This window comes from Sorex araneus, chromosome 3, assembly GCF_027595985.1.
Source record: "Sorex araneus isolate mSorAra2 chromosome 3, mSorAra2.pri, whole genome shotgun sequence".
NCBI lineage: Eukaryota > Metazoa > Chordata > Mammalia > Eulipotyphla > Soricidae > Sorex > Sorex araneus.
Window position 1 is genome coordinate 122,329,021 of NC_073304.1, and position 24,869 is coordinate 122,353,889.

Here is a 24,869-nt window from a genome sequence, read left to right on the forward strand (position 1 = left end):
CACCCCATACAGTCCCCTGATTGTTTCAGGAGTGATCCCTGAGCACAGAGCCAGGAGTAAATCCTAAGAATTACTGGGTAAGGCCCCCAAATCAAAAAACACATATATTTCTTAAGTTAATATTAAAATACGGGGCTGGAGTGATAGCACAGTGGGTAGGGCATTTGCCTTGCATGTGGCTGACCCGGGTTCTATTCCCAGCATCCCATATGGTCCCCTGAGCACTGCCGGGAGTGATTCCTGTGTTCATGAGCCAGGAGTAACTCCTGTACATCGCCAGGTGTGACCCGAAAGGCAAAAAAATAAAATAAATAAAAATTGAAAAAAATATTAGAAATACATACATAAGAAGTTCAAATCATTTTAAAAACTCAAGGAATGAGGGACACATCTGGTGGTGCTCAGGGGTCACTCCTTCCCCTATACTCAGGGGTTACTCCTTCTTTTATACTAAGGGGACAGGTGGTAGCAGAAATTAAACCCAGCCCTCCAGAATGCAAGGACATGCTCCAGTCCCTAGAGTTACCCCCTCTGGCGCAAATATTGAAAGGATAAGAATCGTCTAGAGAGAATCTTGGAGCCCGTAGTATTACCAAGTCAAGTGTGCTTCTATGCATAACCTAACACCTATGCACAGAGGCTGCAGCGAGCAACGGTTTAAGATAAAGCTTTAGAATCAAATATGCCTACATTTAAGACAAGATTTGGCACAGCATTGCTAGACCTGTGTATTGAACCCTGGCTTGGTTGGCTAAGCATCACCAGGAGCGGCCCCTAGGCCCCCTGAACATTGCCTGGGGGCACCCCTAAAATAAAATTTATAACACAGGCAGCACGTTTATAACTTATTGCTGTCTTTGAAAGGCAGGCTTCTTGAAAGCTAATGTGATTCTTCTTTTTTTCTTTTTCTCAAATTTTATTGAATTACTGTGAGATAGTTACAAGCTTTCATGTTTGGGTTACAATCTCACAATGATCAAACACCCATCCCTCCACCAGTGCACATTCCCCACCACCAATATCCCCAGTATACCTCCCCTTTCCCACCCTCCCCTGCCTCCATGGAAGACAGTATTCCCCATACTCTCTCTACTTTTGGGCATTATGGCTTGCAGCACAGACACTGAGAGGTCTTCATGTTTGGTCCGCTAATATGATTCTTCTTTTAACCCATGTGTGCATTGATTTCTAAGTTGTGTGATTATAGAAGACTTAAAATTTTTTCTTTGGAACCAGAGTGATAGTACAGTGGGTAGAGGATTTGTCTGTGTAGTTCAATCCCTGGCATCCACTGAGGTCCCCTGAGCCTACCAGAAGTGATTCCTGATACCAAGCTAGGAGTAACCTCTCAGCATACTGGGTGTGGCCCAAAAGCAATAAATAAATAAATAAAACTTTTCTCTTATTTGTAGTAAATGTTCTTCTACAATAAACAGAATGTTTTTGTAATCATTAAAAACAAAATTAAAAGTAAAATAAAAGGGGCCAGAGTGACAGTATAGGGCAAGGCATCTGCCTTGCATGCTACCAACCTGGGTTTGATTCCTGGCATCCCATATGATCCTCCGAGAACCACCAGAAAGTAATTCCTGAGGCAGGAGTAACCCCTGAGCATCACCAGGTGTGACCCAAAAAGCCAAAATTAATTTTTTAAAATTTTAAATAAAATAGGGGCCAGAGCAATAGTACAACAAGTAAGGTGCTTGCCTTGCACGCTGCCAACCCAGGTTCGATGCCCAGCATCCCATATGGCCCCTTAAGGGTGTTGGAGCCATAGATGGTACAATGGATAAGGCATTTGCCTTGCATGTGGCTGACCTGGTTTAGGTCTCTTGCATCCCATACAGATCTCTTAATCTGCCATGAGTGCAGAGCCAGGAACAATCCTTGGGCATCACTGGGTGTGGCCCCCAAACCAAAAAATGTAGCACTGTAGCACAGTCATCCCGTTGTTCATTGATTTGCTCGAGTAGGCACCAGTAATGTCTCCATTGTGAGACTTGTTGTTACTGTTTTTGGCATCGAATGACTGGAGCGATGGCACAGCGGGTAGGGTGTTTGCCTTGCATGCAGCCAACTTGGGTTTGATTCCTCCATTCCTCTCAGAGAGCCCGGCAAGCTACTGAGAGTATTCCGCCTGCACGGCAGAGCCTGGCAAGCTACCCATGGCATATTCGCTATGCCAAAAACCAAAAAACAGAAAGAAAAATTTCATGTGGTCCCCTGAGCACGGAATGATTTCTGAGTGCAAAGCCAGGGATGAGCATGGACAGATGTGGCCAAAATAAATAAATAAATAATAATAATAATAATAATAACAAAGCTCTTCTACTTCTTTTGTGACATAGTCTTTAGGTAATTACATTATGCCTCTGTTTCTGTGAAAATGGAGGTGATAATAATAAAACCTATCTCACGGGCTTCCTGGAATAATAAGTTAGATAGCATTGGATGAATACTTAGGAGAGCCTGAAAGAGAAATGACTTAATCAAGTTTGCTAGTAATGATGCAGAAATACTGAAACAAAACATAAGGTCAGCTATAGATCCAGGTTGATAGTTGCTTCTTTGATGTAGCAATATAGAGCTAATATTGGTTTTAGCACACAAGCTAGTTGTTTCTTTTTGATAGCTATATTGTATTCAAATGTGTGGCTGTATGTAACTAATCCCCAGCTCCTAGATCTTGGTGTTTCTAATATTTTACTATTATAAACGACAACAATAAAAATGCTTGTTGCACATACATTGATTCAAACTTGGATAAGTGTTTCTATAGGAAAAATCCTAGAAATGGAATTGCTGGATCAAAGCATATGAATTTTTAAATATATTAATAAACAATGAATTACAACCTATCAGCCTCAAAGTTTGCATGGCTTTACAGTTTGATCAATGCGTGAGCTTTGTTGCCTCATGGTTGGTGCATTTCAACCAGACTCTGTGGCAATTTGTTTTGAATGTCCCCATAGTTACAGAATTAAGGACTTCACGCTACTAGCTCTCATTGTATTCCTTTATCTTACCAGAAATCATAAACTCATAAGAACATAGCAACCAATTTTCTGCAGCAAATATTCAGAATCACAGCCTGACAAAGAATGTTTATGTCATTTCCAGACGAGGAAGAAGATTGGAATTTCTTCGCCTTTCCAGTGGCTAATAGGAAGAACACTTGAAATTAGAACAACCCATTAGTTTTGGAAATAAGATGACTATATCTGCGTCCATGTTTGTTTTTGCGACTTGGACCTTCATTTAATACACTGAGACACACTCTCTTACAGTTACATTGTCTTTGTGCAGAGCTGTCCAGTGATTTGGGTACTCAGTGGTTGTTGCTTTCCAAATGCCATTTTTATTTGTTTTTCTTTTTTGGAGGGGTGGGGTACACCTGAAGTTGCTCAGGGCTTAGTCCTGGCTGAACACTCAGGGATCACTCCTGGAGAGCTCAGGGGACAATATGGGGTACCGGACATCCTACCTTGGGTCAGCCGCATGCAAGGCAAATGCCCGACCCATTGAAGTATTTTCTGGCCCCTGCCAGATGCCTTTTTTTGTTTGGGGGGCCACACCTGTTGATACTCAGGGCTTACTCCTTGCTCTGAACTCAGGAGTCACTCTTGGTGCTTGGGGGACTATACGGGATGTCAGGGATCAAACCCAGGTTGACTGTTTGGAAGGCAAGTGCCCTACCTGCTGTACTATGACTCTGGCCCCACCAGATGCCTTTTAAGAAAGTCACAGACAACAGGTGTAGAACATCACTGCTACTGAACAGTGCCGCCAAGCTGACAGGCCACTTCAGTGGTGGCTAAAATTGATACTCACTTTTATTTTTAACTGAAACGTTTACCCACAAAACAAGTAGCCATGTTCCCAATAGTTGCTTTTTTGTTTCTTTGTTTGTTTTTTGAGTCACACCTGGCGATGCACACAGGTTACTCCTGGTTCTGCACTCAGAAGTTACTCCTGGCGGTGCTCAGGGGGACCATATGCAATGCTGGGAATCGAACCCGAGTCAGCCGCATGCAAGGCAAACGCCCTACATGCTGTGCCCTACATGCTCCAGCCCCCAGTTGCTTTTTTATATCTGATTATGCTATCACTTTAAGAAGTTTTAACAGTCACAACAAGTCTCACAATGGAGATGTTACTGGTGCCTGCTTGAGCAAATCGATGAGCAATGGGATGACAGTGACAGTGACAGAGAATTGAGGGGGAGGAGTCGGAGGTTTGGTCACTGCAGTATCTTAAGCCTTTTCCCAAGTCCCAAGGTCTAAACTCTAAGATCTAGGTCTTATGGTCAAGAGGGACTGTGAAGGCAAATGCCTTAAGTCCTGTATTCTCTCCTTTTTTTCTCTGGATCTACTTTGGGTTTTATCACACTTTTGTTTGTTTGTTTTGGGCCACACCCTCACCATGTTCAAGGGTTCCTCCCGGCTCTGCACTAGGAATCACTCCTGGAGGTGCTTGAGGGACCATATAGGATGCTGGAGATCAAACCCAGGTCAGTGCATGCAAGGCAAACACCCAGCACCCTACTGGCTGTACTATATCTCCAACCCTAGAGGCTTTTAGATCTTTTCTATTAATTCATGGTTATGGAAAATACGTACTTCATGTTCTCCTTTCTCTGTATCTGTCTCTGTGTCTCTGTCTCTCTCTCACACACATTGCTCACTCTACACACACACACACACACACACACACACACACACACACACACACACACACTCCCCAATTTTCCCCGAATAATTATACCATAATTTTTGGTTAGATCAATGTGCAGTTTTTACATTACAATGACAAGTTATATTATTTCCAGCTGAGCATTGTACGTTATGATGATTATAATGTTTTCCTTATAAATTGTTTTTGTTTTCTTGGCTTAACAATCACCTCCTGGCATATTTGCTTAGTTTTTTTGTGTAATGGTTCCAATCCATCATCCTAATCTAAAAATCGCCTCAGCTTGGAGCTCTGTCCTAGGGGTAGGAATGTGTCATATAAAGATTCTCAAAGTGTGATCCTCAGTATCAGTGACAGCAATGGCATTGGGATCTCTTAGAAACACATCTGTTCAAGCCCTACAAGAGATCCACCTGTCCCCCGCTGCTGGGGGGTGGGCCTCAGTCTGGAGTTGAACCAGGCCCCCAGGTGATGCCAGACACTACTCCAGCCTGAGAGCTACTGGTAGAATGGTTATGGATTTGGAGGCTGGGACCTAAGGTGGAGAAGGCAGGGTGGGGTCACATCCCAAGCTTACAGCTTGCCCTGGGTCCATCCTTGTCCCTCACTGGGACCCTCCCTTTGGGAATGCTAGGAAGTAAGGACAAATGAGACTTAACTCAAGTAAATATGATGGATGCCTAGGAGTAAATATTATTTGGAGTCAATTAACTCCCATGTTACAAAAGCATAGCATCAACTGTCTTCCTGTGTCTATACAAAAAGGACATTGCTAAATAAACCATGCAAAGGACATAAAGGAAAGAGAAAAGCAATATAGGATTATTAGTACTTGATGGAAATGGGTGTGCCTCAGGAGCATTGTTGTGGGAGTAGCTTAATAAACCTAAGCTCCTTGAGGAAGGAACAAGGACAACCTAATGTTATCCAACAATAGTATATATAGATAGTATAGTGGAATGGTAATATAGCTTGTTTTGCACACAGCTGAAACTTTTATAAGTGGAAGGAGCCAGGCGCACTCAGCAAAGTTTAAGTCAGGAATTCTTTATTAGCTGACCAGAGATTGTTCTCTCTGTGCCCAGAATTTGAACAGAAAAGCAGCCACCTGAACTGCCTTTCTGGGCTTTTTATGGACCCTGTTCACCTCCCATTCCCATCTAAGCAAGAGAGCAAGCTGGATTCAGAAGCCAAAAATAAGCAATTAGCAAAGCAACCTATTGATTAAAAAAATAGGACTATTAGTAGGACAATACGTGAACAATTCATTGATTAATATAGAAACCCCCCAAAATAAGAAACCAAAGATAAGACAGTAAAACAATAGTAAAACAGACATCAAAACAGAGAAGTTAGACAACAGCGAAATGATTGACTGATATAGGGGTTTAAATATAAGCAATAAGCTCCCCTCTTTATTATTAATCCACCCACATCATGGGTCCTGTTTTTCTGCCAAGTAAGCACATGGCCTATCCACTGCCAGATGACCACACTTCCTGCTTCTCTGCCAAGTTCACTTGCACACTTCCTGCTTTTCTGCTGTGCGAACCTGCCTCCATCTTATCTGTCAAAGGGGCTCACACTTTGGGCACCGGGGTCAAAAAAGTTTACTTCTTTCTCATGGGAATGGGGTCAGTTGGTCTTCCACAGAAACCGGATTTGATCCCTGGCAACCCAGATGGTCTCTTGAGCCCACCAGGAACACAGAGCCAGAGCACTGCTGGGTGTGACCCCAAAACCAAAAACAGTCTGCAGGGTACGGCTATGGGAAAGGAGAATCATGATTCTACACCTCAGTCTGGAATACTCTGTAGAAAAACCTACCTGAAACTCAGCTTTCCAGCTCTCCGGCTTACCCTGCAGTATGGGAAATATGCAAATGCTCAAGAATCCCAAAGCCCTTCCCATGGCCCACAAAGCACTGCCCCATGCCAGGGTCCCACTTCATCTCTCCCATATTGTCTGGGACCCTTCCCCATTCACTGGGCTCCAGCCTCACTCCCTCCCCCGGGTACTTCCTGTCTCCGGGCCTTTACATTTCCTGTTCCCTGTGACCTCTGATTCTTTCATTGGCTCTGCATTTGAATTATTGGTTTATTTCTGTAGGTCTCTGCTCCTCACACAGCTTTTCCTAAACAGATTATTCGAAAGTTGTGCAGAGGAGCTGGAGAGATAGTATAGCGGGTAGAGCATTTGCCTGGCGTGTGGCCCATCCAGGTGGGTTTGATCCCTGGCATCCCATATGGTCCCCCAAGCTCCACCAGGAATGATCCCTGTGTGCAGAGCCAGGAGTAAGCCCAGAGCATCTTGGGGTGTGGCTCCCCTGAAGCCAATTGTTGCAGAAATTCTGGCAAGGGGAACAGACAAAGACATACACTCAGAGGAACAGGGAGAAAAAACTAGTTTACTCAACTAGTGCCAGCTTGAAGTTGCCTCCAAGGCGTGAGCATCTGGCTCAAGGTTTAGGCCACATTTATCCAGTGCTCCTGCCAGGGCTGGGAAACAGTCTGCACCTGCAGCTGGGGAGCAGAGTGGGCGGGGCTCCACTTGACAGAGGGACAGAGGACACAAACACTGCGGGTGCTTTAGTAGACAGTCTTGCTAAAAGAGACCAGAAGTCAGTCTTTCCCTGATAGTGGTGATGAGGACAAAGCAGAAACAGGAACCGGACCACTCTTTACAGGAATCCCCCCATTATAGATCTCGGTATAGGTCCAGGGGAAGACATCCTGGGTATCAGAATTTCATTGTAGGGGGGCCAGAGTGATCATATAGCAGGTAGGGTGCTTGCTTTGTACACGGTCAACCTGGGTTCAATCCCCAGCATTGCATATAGTCCCCCCAGCCCACCAGGAGTGATTCCTGAGCACAGAGTCAAGAGCCACCCCTCAGATAGTCAATAATTAAATGTTAAATTAAATGAAGATCAGGCTTCCCACTCATTTGTGGAATATAAAGTAACAGAATGGGAGACTAACACCCAAAGATAGTAGAGATAAGTACCAGGAGGATTGGAAGCTGGCCTCACACACTGGAGGAAAATGCAGCTCAGATAGAGAAGGGACCACCAAGTAAAGGATGCTTGGAGGACCTTTTCCTTGGATGGGAGACCGTTTCCTTGGATGGGAGATGTGTGCTGAAAGTAGACTATGGACCGAACACGATGGCCATTTAGTACCTGTATTACAAACCATAACACCCCAAAGGAGAGAGAGAGTAAAAGGGAATGCGCCTGCCACAGAGGCAGGGGGTGGTGGGTGGGTGGGTGGGAGGGATACTGGGATCATTGGTGGTGGAGAATGGACACTAGAGAAGGGACACTCTATCACTGTGTGACTGAAACATAAGCATGAGAGTTTGTAAGTCTGTAACTATACCTCACTGTGATAAATTAAAAAAAAAAAAAGGTAAGCTTTCCTTCACAAAATGGCTTCCGATCATTCCTTTGCTGTCCCTTTACCTATTTTCTTGTCCTTTGTAAGATTGGGTTTTTTTTTTTTTTTGAGGGGGTGAACCTCATTGTTACTGGTGATTTGGATGAAGTGGGGAAGTAAGGAAGCCTCCTTGAGAGAACAATGTTCTAACCTCTTCGCTCTCCACAGCTCTGTCACCTGGGGAAATGTCTGGCTGAGGTCAGGACTGTGGAGTCTGTGCCAGCAGGATGACACTGGCCCACTAGCTCTGCATGGCAGCTGTTAAGCGACACCCAAAGCCCCTTTGTCTGCACATCCCCAACCTCCTGAGTTCTTGGGAGTTGGAGCGAAGAGGTTGTTCTTCACAAAAAAAAAAAAAAAAGAAAAAAGTCCATCCTAACCTCTGCCTGTTTGCCAGGAATGCTGCCTTCCCTCACAGAAAAGAATTTAGGAGGACAGGAAATAGGGAAGAGAAGTTTATTTGGGAAACAAGGGACAAGGACAAGAGCTTCACAGTTAGGAGAGAGCACAGACCCCTCCAGAGTGGAGTCAGGTATACACACCGAGCAGAGCTACTGCGAATTTCCCAAGAGTAAGAAAGTACATATTTTGGGCAGATAAAGGGGCCCACTACTCCAGAAGGGGCAAATATGCCCTAAAGAAAGGACTCATCCTAGGTGGAGATGTGCACCACTTCCCCCCAGTGGGGAAATGCTTACCTCTGCCAAGCCATAGTTTTCCTAAACTGCCCCCGCCAAGGTCTATTTCTTGGGCACTGCCAAGTTGGCGGTGGTTGGGGGTGTATGTGTGTGTGTGTGTGTGTGTGTGCAAGGTTGGAACTGTTGATGGTCTCCTTTGCTATCCTTAGTATGGCCTTTGTTCCAGGGATGGAGTAGTCCAAACTTGCTCTGGTCCTGGAACTCTGCATCTTAAAGGTTTCCATCCTGGTCCCTTCAGATGGGCATTTCAAAGGTCTTCATCTTCGGGCTGGTTTAGATTCCAGTGTTTTCCCCCCTGTTTTTCCCAATCCACATCCCGGTGTGTGTGTGTGGGTGGGGGGTTGGCATTTCTCAGCCATTTATTTTCTCAGTCAAGGGCAGGGCCTGCTGACACTGCTCTGCTCTGCTTCCCTTTCCCTTCCTTTCTTCTGTCAAATACTGAGCTCCAGAATCGTGTGGTACTGGCTCTGACTGCAGGGCTGCAGAGGTGGATATGTTCTTCATGCAAAAAGGTATAGAGGGACGTGGGCCAGAAATGTTCCAATGATGCTTACCTGCTGTGCTATGTAAGTGGTATGAATTGCGGAGGCCAAGGGAGGGGTCTTGGTTTAAATCTCAGGGGCAGGTTGACTGAAATGAATCCATTCATGTCTTTTCAGTCTTCAGCTTCCACAAAGGATCAAAGTCTTTATTTTTTAAAAACATTTCCATAGTTGGGGGGGCTGGAGTGATAGCACAGCAGGTAGGGTGTTTGCCTTGCATGCGGCTGACCCGGGTTCAAATCCCAGCATCCCATATGGTCCCCTGAGCACCGCCAGGGGTGATTCCTGAGTGCATGAGCCAGGAGTGACCCCTGTGCATTGCTAGGTGTGACCCAAAAAGAAAAAAAAAAACCATTTCCATAGTTGGGGTAGAAACATAATACAGATGATAAGGGACAGCTTTGCACCTAGCTAACCTGGGTTCAATATCCTGCATCCTATTGGGTCCCCTGAGCCCTTCCCAAAGTAATTTTTGAGCAGTCAGGGATTACTCTCAGCATTGCCAGGTGTGGCCCCCAAACCAAAAATAAATAAATATGTTTTTCCATGTGCGCGATAGCACAGCGGTAGGGCATTTGCCTTGCACACAGCCAACCTGGGTTCAATTCCTCCGCTCCTCTCAGAGAGCCCGGCAAGCTACCGAGAGTATCTTGCCCTCATGGCAGAGCCTGGCAAGCTACCCATGGCATATCCGATATGACAAACACAGTAACAACAAATCTCACAATGGAGACATTACTGGTTCCTGTTTGAGCAAATCGATGAGCAACGGGATGACAGTGACAGTGACAGTTTTTCCATAGTCTTAGAACATCTATTGTGGACACCTCATGTTCCTTTTCCTAGAACTATGAGATTTTCAAACCTTACCAATTTTTATAGCTATATGTAGAATTGTTTTAATGCTTTTTTTCATTTAAGCAAATAAACTTTTATTTTTATTATTATTTTTTTTGCTTTTTGGGTCACACCCAGTGATGCTCAGGGGTTACTCCTGGCTTTGCACTCAGGAATTACTCCTGGCAGTGCTTGGGGGACCACATGGGATGCCGGGGATCGAACCCGGGTAGGCCGCGTGCAAGGCAAACGCCCTACCCACTGTGCTATCGCTCCGGTCCCGCAAATAAACTTTTAAATAAAAAACAAACAAACCAGGGGTCAGAGTAATAGTATCGCGGGGAGGGCATATATGTCTTGCATGGGTTTGATCCCTGCCATCCCATGTGGCCTCCCGGTACAGTCAGGAATGATTCCTGAGTGTGGAATTAGAAATAACCCTTGAGCATCATTGGGTGTGACCCCAAAAGCCAAATAAATAAATAATAATAATAATGAAAAATAAAACCAGTCAGGTCCAGGGAGATAACCCAGTGGTCAGGGCGCATGGCTGGCATGCACAGGGTTGGAATTCAATACCAACACTGCAAGGTTCCCTACACACGGCCATGTGTGGCCCCAGAAGCCCCAGCAATGCTGGGCTCAAGCACTGCGCCATCCAACATGGCTGGCAGAGTGCTACCCAGAGTAGCTCCTGGCTCCCCTGGAGAGTGCTTGGGGGTCCCCCCCTCAACTCAGCAGCAAACACAATCCCCAGTGTCCAAACCTCCTCTCAGACTTTTCATCTGTCCATGGAACAAAGGATAATAAATTACCTCACAATACTGGTATGAGGATTCTTTGTTATCCCTGACTCTCAGCAAGCAGAAAACTATAAAATGTTGGCTACTGGTCCTGGTGACAATCAACGTTTTTTTCTACAACTTATGGAAAACCAAAATAAAGAAATCAAACGAGCCATCGACAAATTTTCAAGTAGCCCGATCTTTCACACAGCAATCGAAAGGATTCACATTTATTTTGTGGTTCTCCTCAAACTCCAGATCCAATTCCCCTTGAAATGTGCCTGGGGAAGCATGCCAGGAGTCCCCTGGCCTTGCTCCACCTGGAGGGCAGTGAATGCAGGAGGAGGTCAGCCTGCTCCAGCCTCTGTCATTTGAAGTGCCAAGACACATCGGTCCATGGCTACAGGGTTTGGCTTTGCTTCCTTGCCTTTTAAAATCAGCTTTATTGAACCAGAGTGTAGAATGAGTGAGTAGGGTGCTTACCTTGCATGCATTCTAGCCCTGGTTTCCCATACAGTCCCCCAATCACTACCAGGAGTGATCCCTGAGTGCAAAGCCCTGAGAACCACTGGGTATGGCCCCAAAATCAAAACAAAAAATCAGTTTTATTGGGCCACAGAAATAGAAGTAGGCCTTGAGCACTGCTGGGTGAAGTCCATACCCACCCCCCAAATAAAACAAATAAACTATTGCAGTATAATCTACATACAACAAAATTTTGGTTTTTGTTTTGTTTTTGGGCCAGAGGTGCTCAGGGGTTACTCTTGGCTCTGCACTCAGGAGTCATTACTGGTGGGCTGGGGGAAGGGGAACCATATGGATGCTGGACATCAAACCTGGGTCAGCCATGTGCAAGGCAAGCACCCTACCCACTGTACTAGCACCCCAGCCTTTATAATAAAATTTCAATACCCAGAAATTGTTCCCTAGTGCTCCTTATCAGTCAGCTCTCACCCCAGAGGTTATAAGGGATAATCACTGATAGATTTTTTTCTAACACCAGAGATCAGTATTGCTGGGCAGTTATATTTAGGAAATCATAAATATGGACTCGTCCCCATTTTTGTAGCCTTATTGAAGGCTACAAAACTCAAGTGCATTCGTGGCACCTATTTAAAATTTACAATTCGAAGTGTTTGCAACATTTTGTCTCTCAAACTCTTATAACACAAGCATTTCAAGGTAATGAGTATATATACTACCCCAAAGAATGTCCTCACATGCTTTTGCTTTTTGGGTCACACCTGGCAATGTTCAGGGGTTACTCCTAGCTCTGCACTCCAGAATTACTCCTGCTTGGGGGACCCTATGGACCATATGGTATGCTGGGGGTTGAAACTGGGTTGGCCTCATGCAAGGCAAATGCTTAACTCACTGTACTATTGTTCCAGCCCTCCATCTTTTTGCCTCCCTCACTTCAATTACTGATTTACTTTCTGTGACTGCATATTCATTTACACTTCTGAGAGTAGTATATATGGGGCTAGAGCAATAGTAGAGTGGGTAGGGAACTCGCCTAGCATGCGGCCAACCCAGGTTCAATCCCTGGCACCCCATAGGGTCTCCCTGAGCCCACCTGAGTGATCCCTGAGTGCAGAGCCAGGAATAAGCCGTGAGCACTGCCAGGTGTGGCCCCCAAATAAATAACAATAAAAGGGAGGGCTATATAAAATCAGCAGGACTGCCCGGCACCTGCTGTCTTTCATTCAGCATTCTCATTTTGATCCACCCATGTTGTATCAATACCTCATTTCCTTTTCCCCTGAGCAGTGTTTCATGGCATACCATCCTTTGGCTACCCATTCATTTGTTGACAAATGTTACTGTTTTCTAGTTCGAGATTCTTAGGCGGAAAGCCATTATGAACATTTTAAAATGAGTACATTTTTCATGCATCTTGAGTAAATAGCTAGGTGTGGAACTGCTGGACCATGAGGTAGCACTGTAGCACTGTCGTCCCGTTGTTCATCGATTTGCTCAAGCAGGCACCAGTAATGTCTCCATTGTGAGACTTGTTACAAGCAGGCACCAGTAATGTCTCCATTGTGAGACTTGTTACTGTTTTTGGCATATCGAATACTCCATGGGCAGCTTGCCAGGCTCTGCTGTGCAGGTGGGATGCTCTTGGTAGCTTATCCGGCTCTCTGAGAGGGGTGCAGGAATCGAACCCGGGTAGGCCGTGTAAGAGGTAAACGCCCTACCCACTGTGCTATCCCTCCATCCCTGGGCCACGAGGTAGATGTAAAAATTTAATTGTACAAAAAAGTTGCCTGGCTCCCCACTCCCTACCCTCCACTCGCATCCTCCTCCTGCCCTTGTACCATTTTACAATCATTCTCATCAACTGGATAAAGTTTAAAGTCAGTCCTGTTCCTACCCAGTGGCTTATGTACATGTTTTCTCTTCCTGAAATACCTTTCAGGTTTGGGCATGGCTGGCTTCAGGGCTCAGCTCAAATGTCATACTCCAAAGAGGCTCTTAGAGGCTGAATGTCCTCCCCAACTCTGATGGTCAGTTCACAGCCCCAGCTCCTCTGTGCTGGAGAGGAGGTATTTGGTGGGGGTGACCCGAGTGAAACCCAATAGGGTGGGGTCCTAATCCAATTTGATTTAAGTCCTTAGAAGGGAGGAGCCACACATAGTGGAAGTCGCCTAGAGGAGGTCTCAGAGGAAACCAAACCTGCCGACACTTAGATCTGAGATTTCTATCTCCAGAAAGGTGAGGAAATGAGTTTGCCTGTTGACCAGGTTTGTGCTACTTTGCGACAGCAATCCTAGAAAACTGAGACAGAGGATGTCCAATCACAATTTTGCAGTTGATTTATTAACTTATTCAGGCAAGAACTATCAACAAATGCTAAAACCAATAGAGAATGTCTGAGCAAGAACCAGATAAATAGCTTCAAAATATCTTCCCACAATATTTAACAGCCCCAAGGGGAACTTCTCAGAGGTGCTCCTTAGCAAATACTGTCAAATGCTTAAATATAACATCACCGATATTGGGATTAAACCGTTATGTAACTCTGAGCTAATACACTTAGTAAGGATCCAAGTTGAGCTTGGGTAGTATCCTGCCCAAGATGCAGAATCTGAATCCAATGTGAAAAAAAAAAATCAAAGAAATCTAAATTTAGGGTCACCTACAAATATATATCAGGTGGGACTATTTTATCTATTTTTTGTTTTGTTCTTTTTGAGTCACACCTGGTGATGCACAGGAATTACTCCTTGCGGTGCTCAGGGGACCATATGGGATGCTGGGAATTGAACCTGGGTCGGCCGCGTGCAAGGCAAATGCCCTACCCACTGTGCTATCGCTCCAGCCCCAAGGTGGGACTATTTTAAAGTGTCAAGATTGTGAAAGACAAAGAAGTCCTAACGTCTGCCTTTCCAGATTAAAGAAAAAAAAGAGGGACTGGGATCCTCCTGAGTGGTAGAACATGGGTGAGGCTCTGAGTTCAATCCCTGAGATTACAAAATACAAGAAACAAAGAGGCATGCCAATTAAACGCAACATGTGACCTTTCATTGGGTAGTTAGAAATACCAATAAAGCACATAATTGGGACTAGGAGCAAAAATTAAATATGCAGGGTTTAGTAAATAAAACAATCATATAATTATCAAAGTGATTCCCGATTTTGAAAATTATAAGATTACACAAAAAATTAAGGTTACAAGATTATCTTTATTCTTAGGGAGTACACATGTATTAGTGGCACACAGAATAAAGTGATATAATATTTGAACTTTAAAATGATTTACGGGAAAAATACAACCAATTATACTAGTAATACATTATATATGTATATATACTATGTTTCTATTTGCCCAGTTATCATTCATCCATCCATCCACAATCATAAACATACACAACTAATTAGGGATAATGTAAATGTAGTAAAATATGACAACTTACTATTCTGAAAGAAGAGTGTATGAAAATTAAAACAAAATTGGGTGGGGTAGGGGGAAGGTTGGACAACACCTGGTGATGCTCAGGAAACCATACAGCAAGGAACAGGGATGGACCACTTTGGTTGGTCCCCTGCACTATCTCCCCAGGCTAGGATAAAGTATAAGAGAATTGTTTTTTTTTTTTTTTTCTGTGAGCCATAACCAACATTTAATCAAACTACAGGTATTAAAGTAGTGAAAGTGAAGCTTCGGTTCCTTATGTTCCTAAGAGAATTATTATTCTTGTAATTTACATGTAAAGTTGACCCTTAAATTTCTTTTTGTTGCATTTAAACTTTATTGTACAACAAAAAGAAATTTAAGGTTCTAATACACAAAGTTACTGCACCTTCACCACCACCAAAGTACCTGAGATACTACACCACTGTTCTTTTTTTTCTACTTTCTGTCTATTAACAGGAATAGTGATTATAAACAGAAGTAGTGATTATGAAAGCAAAATCAGATTTTGACCATGATTACAATTCCAATGAGCTGCTTTATTGGTAGAATGAAACTGAGGTACACTATAGATAAAATTGGTGAAAAGTCCAGCAAAGTGGCATGTGTGTCTTTAATCATTTTCATATTCTTTAACTTTCATATTCTTCTTTAACTTTCTCAATTAAGGAAGTACCAAATTTTTGCTTTGCTACCAAATTTTTTTTTTTTTTGGCTTTTCTTTGGGTCATCACCAGGGTGATGCACAGAGGTTACTCCTAGCTTTTGCACTGAGGAATTACTCCTGGCAGTACTCAGGGGACCATATGGGATGCTGGGAATTGAACCCGGGTCGGCCGAGTACAAGGCAAATGCCCTACCTGCTGTACTACAGCTCTGGCCCTTTGCTACCAAACTTAATTTAATTTGTACACAACTCTAGAAACCAAAGTTTATAGCCAACACAAGACTCTCAAGTCTCAAGTCAATTTTCAATTGAATTCCAGTGGTCTCTTAAATCTTGCCAGTCCCAACTTCCCATCTAAGTGACTTATCCTTCCTCTGTATCTCACAGAAATCTAGTAGCAGTTTTGAGTTTGGTGTACCTTATGATATGCCTCACAGGATCAAACCACATTATGTGCACCTTCTTTACTAGCCTCGAAGTCCTATGTATAAACCAGGTCCTATGCCTAAGACACTGATATAAAGTTTTTTTTTGTTGTTTGTTTTGTGCCACACTTGGAGGTGCCCAGGACTTACTCCTGGTTCCGTGCTCATCGATCACTCTGGTGGAGCTTGGGACTGAACCCAGGTCAGTTGCTACAAAGTAAGAGTCCTACACATTATACTATTTTTCCTGCCCCACTAATATAAGCTTTAGCTCAATTTGGACATAATTAGCACTAAAAACATTTGTGTACTTAAATTTTCATTTGATTCTCTTGACTTTCGGTGATTAAAAATAGGACATAAATACTATGTGAGATATAGCTATAATATAATGGACACACTGATTCTGACAATAATGTAAAGAATTTATAACCAAGCTTATACGGTTTGCATGCTCGTTTCTCATTTCTTGGTTTTTCAAAAGCAGGATGTCTGGAAATTCAGTCTGATAAGTAACTTCACTAAACTGAACTATTAGCCATGGAGAAAGGTAACAGATCTACATGACACGATTTTATCTGCACTTCTTAGAACAGTTGTTTGTAATATGATTTTATGAAACACAATCCTTTTCTGATAAGATAGGTACATTTAGAACCGTGTCAACAGTCAATAAAATCCTTTCTGGAAAATTCTAGTATGACACTGAAAATATTGGACTAACATTAATAAAAAATATGTAATTACTGAAAGCTCTTTCAGAGAACATTGTCTCTTTGAGGACTTATGATTGGCACCACTGTTACTTTAGTGCAAATTTGAACTTTTGTACAAAAGGCCAGTCATCAGGGGCCCAGAGAGATAGTACACAGGCAGGGGGCTTGTCTTGCATGTGGCAATATAGTGGGCAGGGTACCTGTTTTACACATGGTCAGCTTGGGTTTGATCCCCAGCATCCCATATGGTCCCAGGTGCACACCAGGAGTAATTCCTGAGTGCAGGGCCAAGAGTAACCCCTGAGCATGATTGGTGTGACCCCAAAACGGAAAAAAAGGGGGTGGGAAACAGTCTTTCAGGGGCTACTGCTTACCCAAAATCTCTAATCATATTTTAGCTCACTTTTCCTTATCAGTTATCTGTAAAAAAATTGTGTATTTAATAATGATATGCAACATTTATTACATTGGGAGTCCCCATTATTCTAACTACTTTAACTGTGACCTCAATGAATCAACTATCATTTTTTTTTTGTTTTAACAAATGAGGACTGGAGTCACATGAAAGTTGACTAACTTACCCAAGAGCACCTACGCGTTTTCTCCTTCACAGGCCGAGAAACTCACCTAGCATGCTATCTTCGCGCTTTCTCCAGTGACTTTGAATGGTACCTAAGAGAGACATTCAACGGATACTCATAGGTGCAGTTAACAGGATAAATCGGCATCTTCATGGCACGGCGGTTCACACTAGTGAACAACATATCAAAAAACTTATGCCTAAGAGCATCTCTTCCTCTGAGCAGTCAGCTCCGCTCCCGATTAGCTTTTTTTTTTTTTCTTTCTGGGTCACACCTGGCGACGCACAGGGGTTACTCCTAGCTCATGCACTCAGGAATCACTCCTGGCGGTGCTCAGGGGACCATATGGGATGCTGGGAATCGAACCCGGTTCGGCCGGGTGCAAGGTAAACGCCCTACCCGCTGTGCTATCGCTCCAGCCCCTAGCACCCGATTAGCTTCTAAGAGGGATGTGAACAAGTGTTAAGAAGAAAGTAAAATGTTACACCGATAGAATATACTGCAACAAAATGTTACATTATGTAAAATATATGTAACAAACAACCCAAAGTTTGCATATGTGCATAAACGTAAAGTGCTGCCAGTGCTGGAAGGAAAGGCCCGGTCTGACACGTATTTTGCAGCAGAGGAAACAGACTCTGGGTGAGGGGAGGATCAAGTAGGAACCGGGGTGGTGGATTCCACCCTGTTAGGATGGTTCCCAGGCAGGGCCTGTGAATCAATTTCAATCCACCAATCCCAGCACCAATCAGTATTTATCAGGCCCCTACAGTGTGCAGCTAATCCAAGCGGGGGTGGGGGGGAGCAGCCAGCGCGCAGGGGGCAGGGCGCAGGGGCGCTGGGGGGAGGGGGCTGAGCGCAGGGGGCTGGTCCCGCTGCGCCACCCGCCCGGGACTTGGCGCCTCTTTTTTGTGGGCCGGCGGCGCTCGCTTGTGATTGGGCCCCGGCGCAGCGTGCACGGTGCGCCAGGCGGCGGCGGCGGCGGCGGCGGCGTCAGCCTTGGCAGCACCCGGCCGGCGCCGCTCTCGGCCGGCCTCCCAGGGGATGGGCCACCAGGAGCCCCCGCTGGCCCGAGTGCGGGCGGGCGGCGCGGCTTATATAAAGAGGTTATGTAAAGGGCTCGGCTGGCGCGAGCACGTGCAGAGCCCCGGGAGCCCCGGCGCCCGCCTAGCCCCCGCCGTCTGCACCCGCGCAGCGGCGGGCTCCGGCGCACGCCCGGCCCGGGCCGCCGCCGCCCCTCGAGCCGCTCGGGCCGGGAGGCCGCCCTGGTCCGGAGCCGACCGTCCCCGCGAGTCCGGGGCTCCGAGCGGGAAACGGACCGCGCGCAAGTGCAGGGGCGCCCGCGGCCAGGTAAGAGGGCGGCTGTGGGGTGGGGTGTGAGGGGGGGAGGGGAGCCTCGGCGCTCCGGGGCGTTCGGGGCGGTGGGGGGCGGGGGCAGATCCACAAACTTCGCAGCTTATCCACTCCACCCGCCGCCCTTGGGACGTGGGTCGGTCCGCTGGGCTCCGCTCGGGCTTAAGTCAATGGGCAGTTTATAACTGGGAGCGCACCAGGCGGGGTGCGCAGAGGGGGCCCCAGAGGGAACCGGCCCTACGGAAAGGGCTCCCGCCGCCGGAGTGGCTCTGGAAAGGCCACTTCCGAGAGTCGCAAAGTTAACCGAGGCGAGTTTCCAACTCCCCAGCGCCCAGGGAGCCGGGAAGCGGGGCGTGGGGGCCGCTTTCCTGAGCATGCCCCCCTCCGAGTCGGGGCCCCGTGGTTTCGCCCGCCCCGTTTCCTCTCCCGTCCCGGCGGCCGCCGAGGTTTCCGTCTTAAAGGGGACGCGGCCGCCCAAAAGGCGCCGGTGGCGGTGGGACGCCCTGCGGCCTCGCCGTTTAACCGCTTCTTTCGCTCGCAGGTCACCATCCCGGGTCCCGCTCCTTTGCGTCCCGGGGTCGGACGGAGGGATGAGGCAGGGGGGACCCGGGCAGCGCCGTTGCTGCTCCCCCCGCCGCCCGCAGCCATGGAAACGGGGGAGGAGGACGGCGCCCGCAGAGGTACACAAAGCCTTGAGCGGAAAAGGCGAAGCCCAGTGCCGCGGGCGCCCGGCGCGAAGCTGAGGCCGGCGGCGGCCCAGGCCCAGGCCCAGGCCATGGATCCGGCGGCGGCCGAGGCCCCGGGCGAGGCCTGCCTGGCGCGGCGGCGGCCGGAGGGCGGCGGGGGCCCGGCGCCGCCGCGCTACAGCCTCCTGGCCGAGATCGGACGCGGCAGCTACGGCGTGGTGTACGAGGCGGTGGCGGGGCGCAGCGGGGCCCGGGTGGCGGTCAAGAAGATCCGCTGCGACGCCCCGGAGAACGTCGAGCTGGCGCTGGCCGAATTCTGGGCCCTGACCAGCCTCAAGCGGCGCCACCAGAACGTCGTGCAGTTTGAGGAGTGCGTCCTGCAGCGCAACGGGCTGGCCCAGCGCATGAGCCACGGGAACAAGAGCTCGCAGCTGTACCTGCGCCTGGTGGAGACCTCGCTCAAAGGTAGGCGCGCCCGCCCGCGCCGGGCCCGGCGTGGGGGCGGGGGGCGCCGCGCCGGACTCCGCGGGGGACCCGGGGCCGGGCCCCAGCGCCCGGGGCCCGCGGCCGGCTCCTCCTCCCCGCCCCGGCCGGCCAGCGCGGGCCAAGTGCTTGCCATTGTCTCAGTAAGTGCGCGGTAACTGCGAGCCATTATTGCTAAACACCCAGCGTCGGAGAAAGGTCGGTTGGGGAGTTGGGTTTCCGAGCTGCTGGTGGTAGAACTTCTCACTCGAGGGAGAAGTTCTGCCCCCTCCCCCCCGCACTTTCAAAAGATCCCAGAAAGCAGAAACTTTACTCTGCCCACCTCCCCCCTTCCCCGCCCCTCCTGTGTGGTTCTAAGTATCCTGACACCCTCCAGCGCCTTTCTCCCCTCCTTGGAGACCCCACCCCCTCACCCTCCAGTCCCCCTCCATCTCGGGAGCAGTCAAGCAAAGGCAGTTTTTTTTTTTTTTCTGGTTCTGTTCTCTGGGGCAAGAATAACAACTCCACAGGTGGGCCCAGAGCTGTCAGCGAACCACACCTGACATCTTCCCCCCCACCCCCCACCCCTCTCGTTTTGCTCTTCATCTTTTCTTTATTCCTCTGGGGAGAAGTGATTTGTTGGGGGAAATGAAGTTGCCCTCCCTTGAGGGCTCATGATAGTTTGGGGGGTTGGGGGTTGAGGGCAGTGGATATGTTTAGCCTGGGTACTCAGGGCTCACCTGCCCCTTGTTGAGACTCCCAAGTAGCCAAGGTGCTCAGAGGTGAGGGAGCCAAGGGGCTGGAAAGTTGTGGGGCCTCACCCCTGGGAGAGTTCCTCCTTGTCTCAGCGATGGCTTGAGTCCTTCTCTAGATGTCTTCAGAACTTTCAGGGACAACCCTCTTTCCGTCCATGGTGCATTAGAGGCAGTGAACCACCTTCGTAGGAAGTCAGATGATTCTCTGGCTTTATTACAAAGTATTATAGTTAGTGTGGACCAAGACAGTATTGATGCCAGTCCTAATGCTTTCAAACTAGAATGGCAGCCTCTCTCCTGGGGAACTCGATGTGATCTTTAAGAATGGATTGGATTTGGGGTGGGGTTCTGTAGGGCCTTCCTTCCCCCCATCCCCTTGAAGCTTATGGCACACTCAGCTGCTGTGAGTCCTCTGATGGAACTCCCAGTTGCTTGTTTGACAGCAAATGTAGCAGGGGCGGGATCAATTTCACCTGGCAGTTCTTTTGAAACCAGGCCCCTCCACTCTTTCCATCCAGCAGTCAGCAGTCGGCAGAAGCTTACCCTCTTCCCCAAGGATGAATGTATTTGTTTTGAGAACAATCCTCCAAGAGATCCTTTAAGCTCACCTGTATTTGATAAGCTCTTCGCTTCCATTCTCAGACTGAATTAATTCTCCACTGTGGTTACTTAATGGTCTGGACCTCCTTATTACACCACGCCCTTGGGATATGGGAATTGTTTCCACTCTCCAGCTCTTTTAATGCCCGTCTTAAATTTTTAACCTGCGTTTGGAGCTTCTCACACTTTTCCTGACACCGAATTTTGTTAAAGAGACTATACAGTATTGTTTGTAATAAATGTACTTCGGGGCTCGACTAGCTTTGCCAAGTCTTGTCTGAACTGACTGCCTAAAAGACGGGCGTGAGAGAGTGCAGGGGGCAGGCTGTTTGCCTTGCACACAGCAACCCAGGTTAAATGCCCTGAGCACCTCTGGATGTAGCCATAAGGAGAAAAAAAAATTAAAAAGCACACAGTGTTTGAAACTTATTCTGGGAGGGCCCAGAGATAGCTCAAGGGCCCAGGGCACAAAGGTTTTCCCTGCAAAGGCGGTAGATCTCTCCCCCCTCCCACCTCGGCACTTCACTTCCAGACCTAGCCCTGGGGGTCACTGAGCTCCCCTGGGCTGTGTGGGTCTTGGCATTGAACCTTAAGGCTCAGTGAACCAAGTATGGGAGTTCCCCCCTCCCTTTCCCCCAAGTGAAAGTGTGTGGCTATTCCTCTAGCCATCTGCTAGGGCCTCATCTGTTACAGTTCCTGTGCTGCTGAGAGAGCCCCCAGAGGAGGAATTTCCTCCCGCCTTAGGTTCCTGGTACATTTCAAATCTTCTTCCACTTCCCTTCACCATTCACAACCTTCTTTTCCTCAAGTTTCCCAAACTTGCTCCATCATGAACTCAGAATTTTTTCTGCTGTCCAAAACGAAGTTGAGAAAACATCCCCTGTTTTGTTCCCCGAGACCTAGAGAAGTGAAATATTTTGCTTTTGATTGATTGTCATTAATCAGTCCCTCTCAGTTGGTGGAACTTAAGTATTTGAGCCTCTACTGTGCTTCACTGACGCTCTGCTGGATCTTGGGAAACTGATTTTCACCACCAGGATGGGCCCTGAAACTGACTTTGGAATGTACATATCAGGTGTTAATTTCTTGCACAGCAAATAAGCCCTTTTTCCCCCCATTCATGTTAAATTGGAGAACAAAGAACCAAACTACTTCTGGTAAAATTATTTCTGACATCTGGCTTCCAAACTTTGGCAGTCTTTTGTAGGACTGGCAAGTGGGACAGTACGGGGCTACTCTTGACCACAGTGCTGGAGGGCCATTCTTGGCATGTGTGGGGACGGGAGGCCATGTATTGCAGGGAAGTCAGACCTGGGCCTGACCATGCACTGTTTGCTCACTTGGCCTTTGAGCTAGCTCTCCTGGCTCCCCAGCCTGACTTAGTAGTGTCAACCTTCCCTGGGCATTGGGTTTATAGCATACTGGCACTCAGAAGTGTAGAAGTAGAAAAAAATAAACTTTGTTTGTAGGCCACGCCTGACAGTGCTCAGGGCTCGCTATTGTCTGTACTCTCAGGGATCACTTGTGGTGGGGCTTGAGGGACCGTATGTGGTGCTGGGGATCAAACCTGGGTTGGCCATGTGCAAGGCAGGAGCCTTGCCCGCTGTACTCTCTCTCCGGGACTAGCAGTTCTAGAAGGAAAATCTGATTTTGCTCTTGTCATTAATATCTCTGATCACCTTTTCTTGTTTTTGAACTTCCTCCTAGCACTGTGCTCAGGGGTTACTCCTGGCAGTGCTCAGGGGACCGTATCTGGTTCTGAGCATCACAGCAGAGTCAACCATGAGCAAAGCCATGTGCAATGCCAGTATTCTCTCTGGGCCTGTCCAGTCACCTTCTACACCTTAAAGTGATTTTGAAATAGATCAAAAGTGTTACATCTGTCTTGAAGTCTCAACTGACCCAGATCCACCTGGGTCCCTATAGTGGTACTTGCTGGAAAACAGCACTTTGCCCCAAAGGAATTTATATTTGAAAAGTTTGAGGACCAGTTGACAACTTAAATGCTAATCAAGGCCACAGGAGGGAAGGCAAGTTGGCTCATTAATGGGAGCTTTGTTACAGAATTTAGTGATGAGAATCTGGAGTTGGCAGAAGTTAGCAGAGAAGGTGGGCTTTGAACACAGGCTGCCCAGAGGCCTGTGGATAGGTACAGGACAGAGAAAGTGGACTTTTTTTCACGGCTGGACCAAATAAAAAATAGTTGCTTTCCCTTTAGGATTTCCTATAGTGATTATTCAGAAAATATTTCCGTAGTCCTAAGAAATTACTTAGGGGTGGCAGGTAGTTAAATGGGCTCACTTTCTAGCACTCTGAGCACTGAGCTGTGAGTAGCCCCTGAATACCACTTGCTGTGACCTAAATCCACCCACCCACAGAGATTGATTGATTTGCTTTTTGGGTGACACCCAAGGATGCTCTGGGGTTTGCTTTTTGGGTGACACTCCTGGCTCTGCAGTTAAGAATTACTCCTGGCACTGCTTGGGGGACAATATGGGATGCTTCAGCCCCAAAGGAATTCTTAATACATAGTCTTGTACCTTTGTTGTTTGAGGGGGGACCTCGCCTGACTGCTCAGGGGACCAAACTTGGCCAAAACATGCACTCGAGCCGTTGACCCATCCAAGACACCGAACCTTACACATCTTAATGCAGTTTATGGCCTTATCCAACTTTGAAAAACTTTTTTTTTCCCTTTTGGTCACATATGGTGGTGCTCAGGAGTTACACCTGGCTCTATGCTCAGAAATTACTCCTGGCAGTCTTGGGGGCCCATGTGGGATGCTGGAGATTGACCCTCCATAAAAGGCAAGCACCTACCCACAGTACTCTCTGGCCTGAAGACTTGTGTCTCTACGTATGTTCTTCCTTTCTCTTGAGTATAAACCACAAAAATATTCCAGAAGCATTTATTCAAGAGGTGGAGTCCAGAATCGGCAGCCGCCTTAGCTCTCTGTTCTGATGTTACAGGGGAGGAAGCTGAAACCCAGAGAAGGAGAGGAGTTACCCCAGATGAATTAGCAGTGGTGTTTAAACCAGATTTCCATGCTTTAAAAAAAGACTTGATTCACAGTGCCAGAGAGTTGGTACAGCCCACTCAACTGACTGGGTTCAAGCCTGGCCTTCCATATTCCCCCCAAGTATCACTGAGTGATTCCTGAATGCAGAGCTAGGAGTAACCCCAGGCATCACTGGATGCGGCCCCAAAACAACAAACAAAAATTGGTTCACATCCTGTCACTTTTTGGTCGGGTTGACTTTTCATCAAGAATGGAGGCTTAACTGTTTGCTTTTCTTTCCTTGTTTCACTTGCTAAGGGACCAGGTTCTGAATGTTCCTTAACTAAATTCAAGATTCCTGCCACTTAGGTTGCAAGTAAGCCTGATCTTTGTCAAACTCAGAAATTCTGGTACTGAGCCAAGAGATAGTCAGGCAGGTCAGGCACTTGCCTTGCCCATGGCTGGTCTGGGTTCATTCTTCAGCACCCAGTAGGGCCCCCCGAGCCTATCAGCAATAAACCCTGAGTATCAGATATTTCCCAAAACCAAAAATAAAAAAAAATTAATTCCAGTTGTTTCTCTAACCCACAAATAAGTACACAAGTTAGGACACAGTTATGATGTCCAGGTTAAATTCGGAAGGTTCATAGAACCAGATGCTGAGAAGTTCGGAAAAACTGGGAACCTTGCCTCCTCATCTGGGTAAGCCCTGGTT

General features: G+C 47.1%; 1 protein-coding gene across 1 annotated transcript in view; it reads left to right on the forward strand.

The window, feature by feature from the left end:
* The first annotated feature begins 18,278 nt into the window (after window positions 1–18,278).
* The window catches only part of STK35 (serine/threonine kinase 35), a 35,714-nt gene continuing 29,123 nt past the window's right edge, over window positions 18,279–24,869 (forward strand). The window contains exons 1-2 of the mRNA XM_055130476.1: window positions 18,279–18,649; window positions 19,194–19,803. Coding sequence (XP_054986451.1) covers window positions 18,344–18,649; window positions 19,194–19,803 — 916 coding nt within the window. The 5' untranslated portion in view covers window positions 18,279–18,343. The remainder of the gene's footprint in view (window positions 18,650–19,193; window positions 19,804–24,869) is intronic.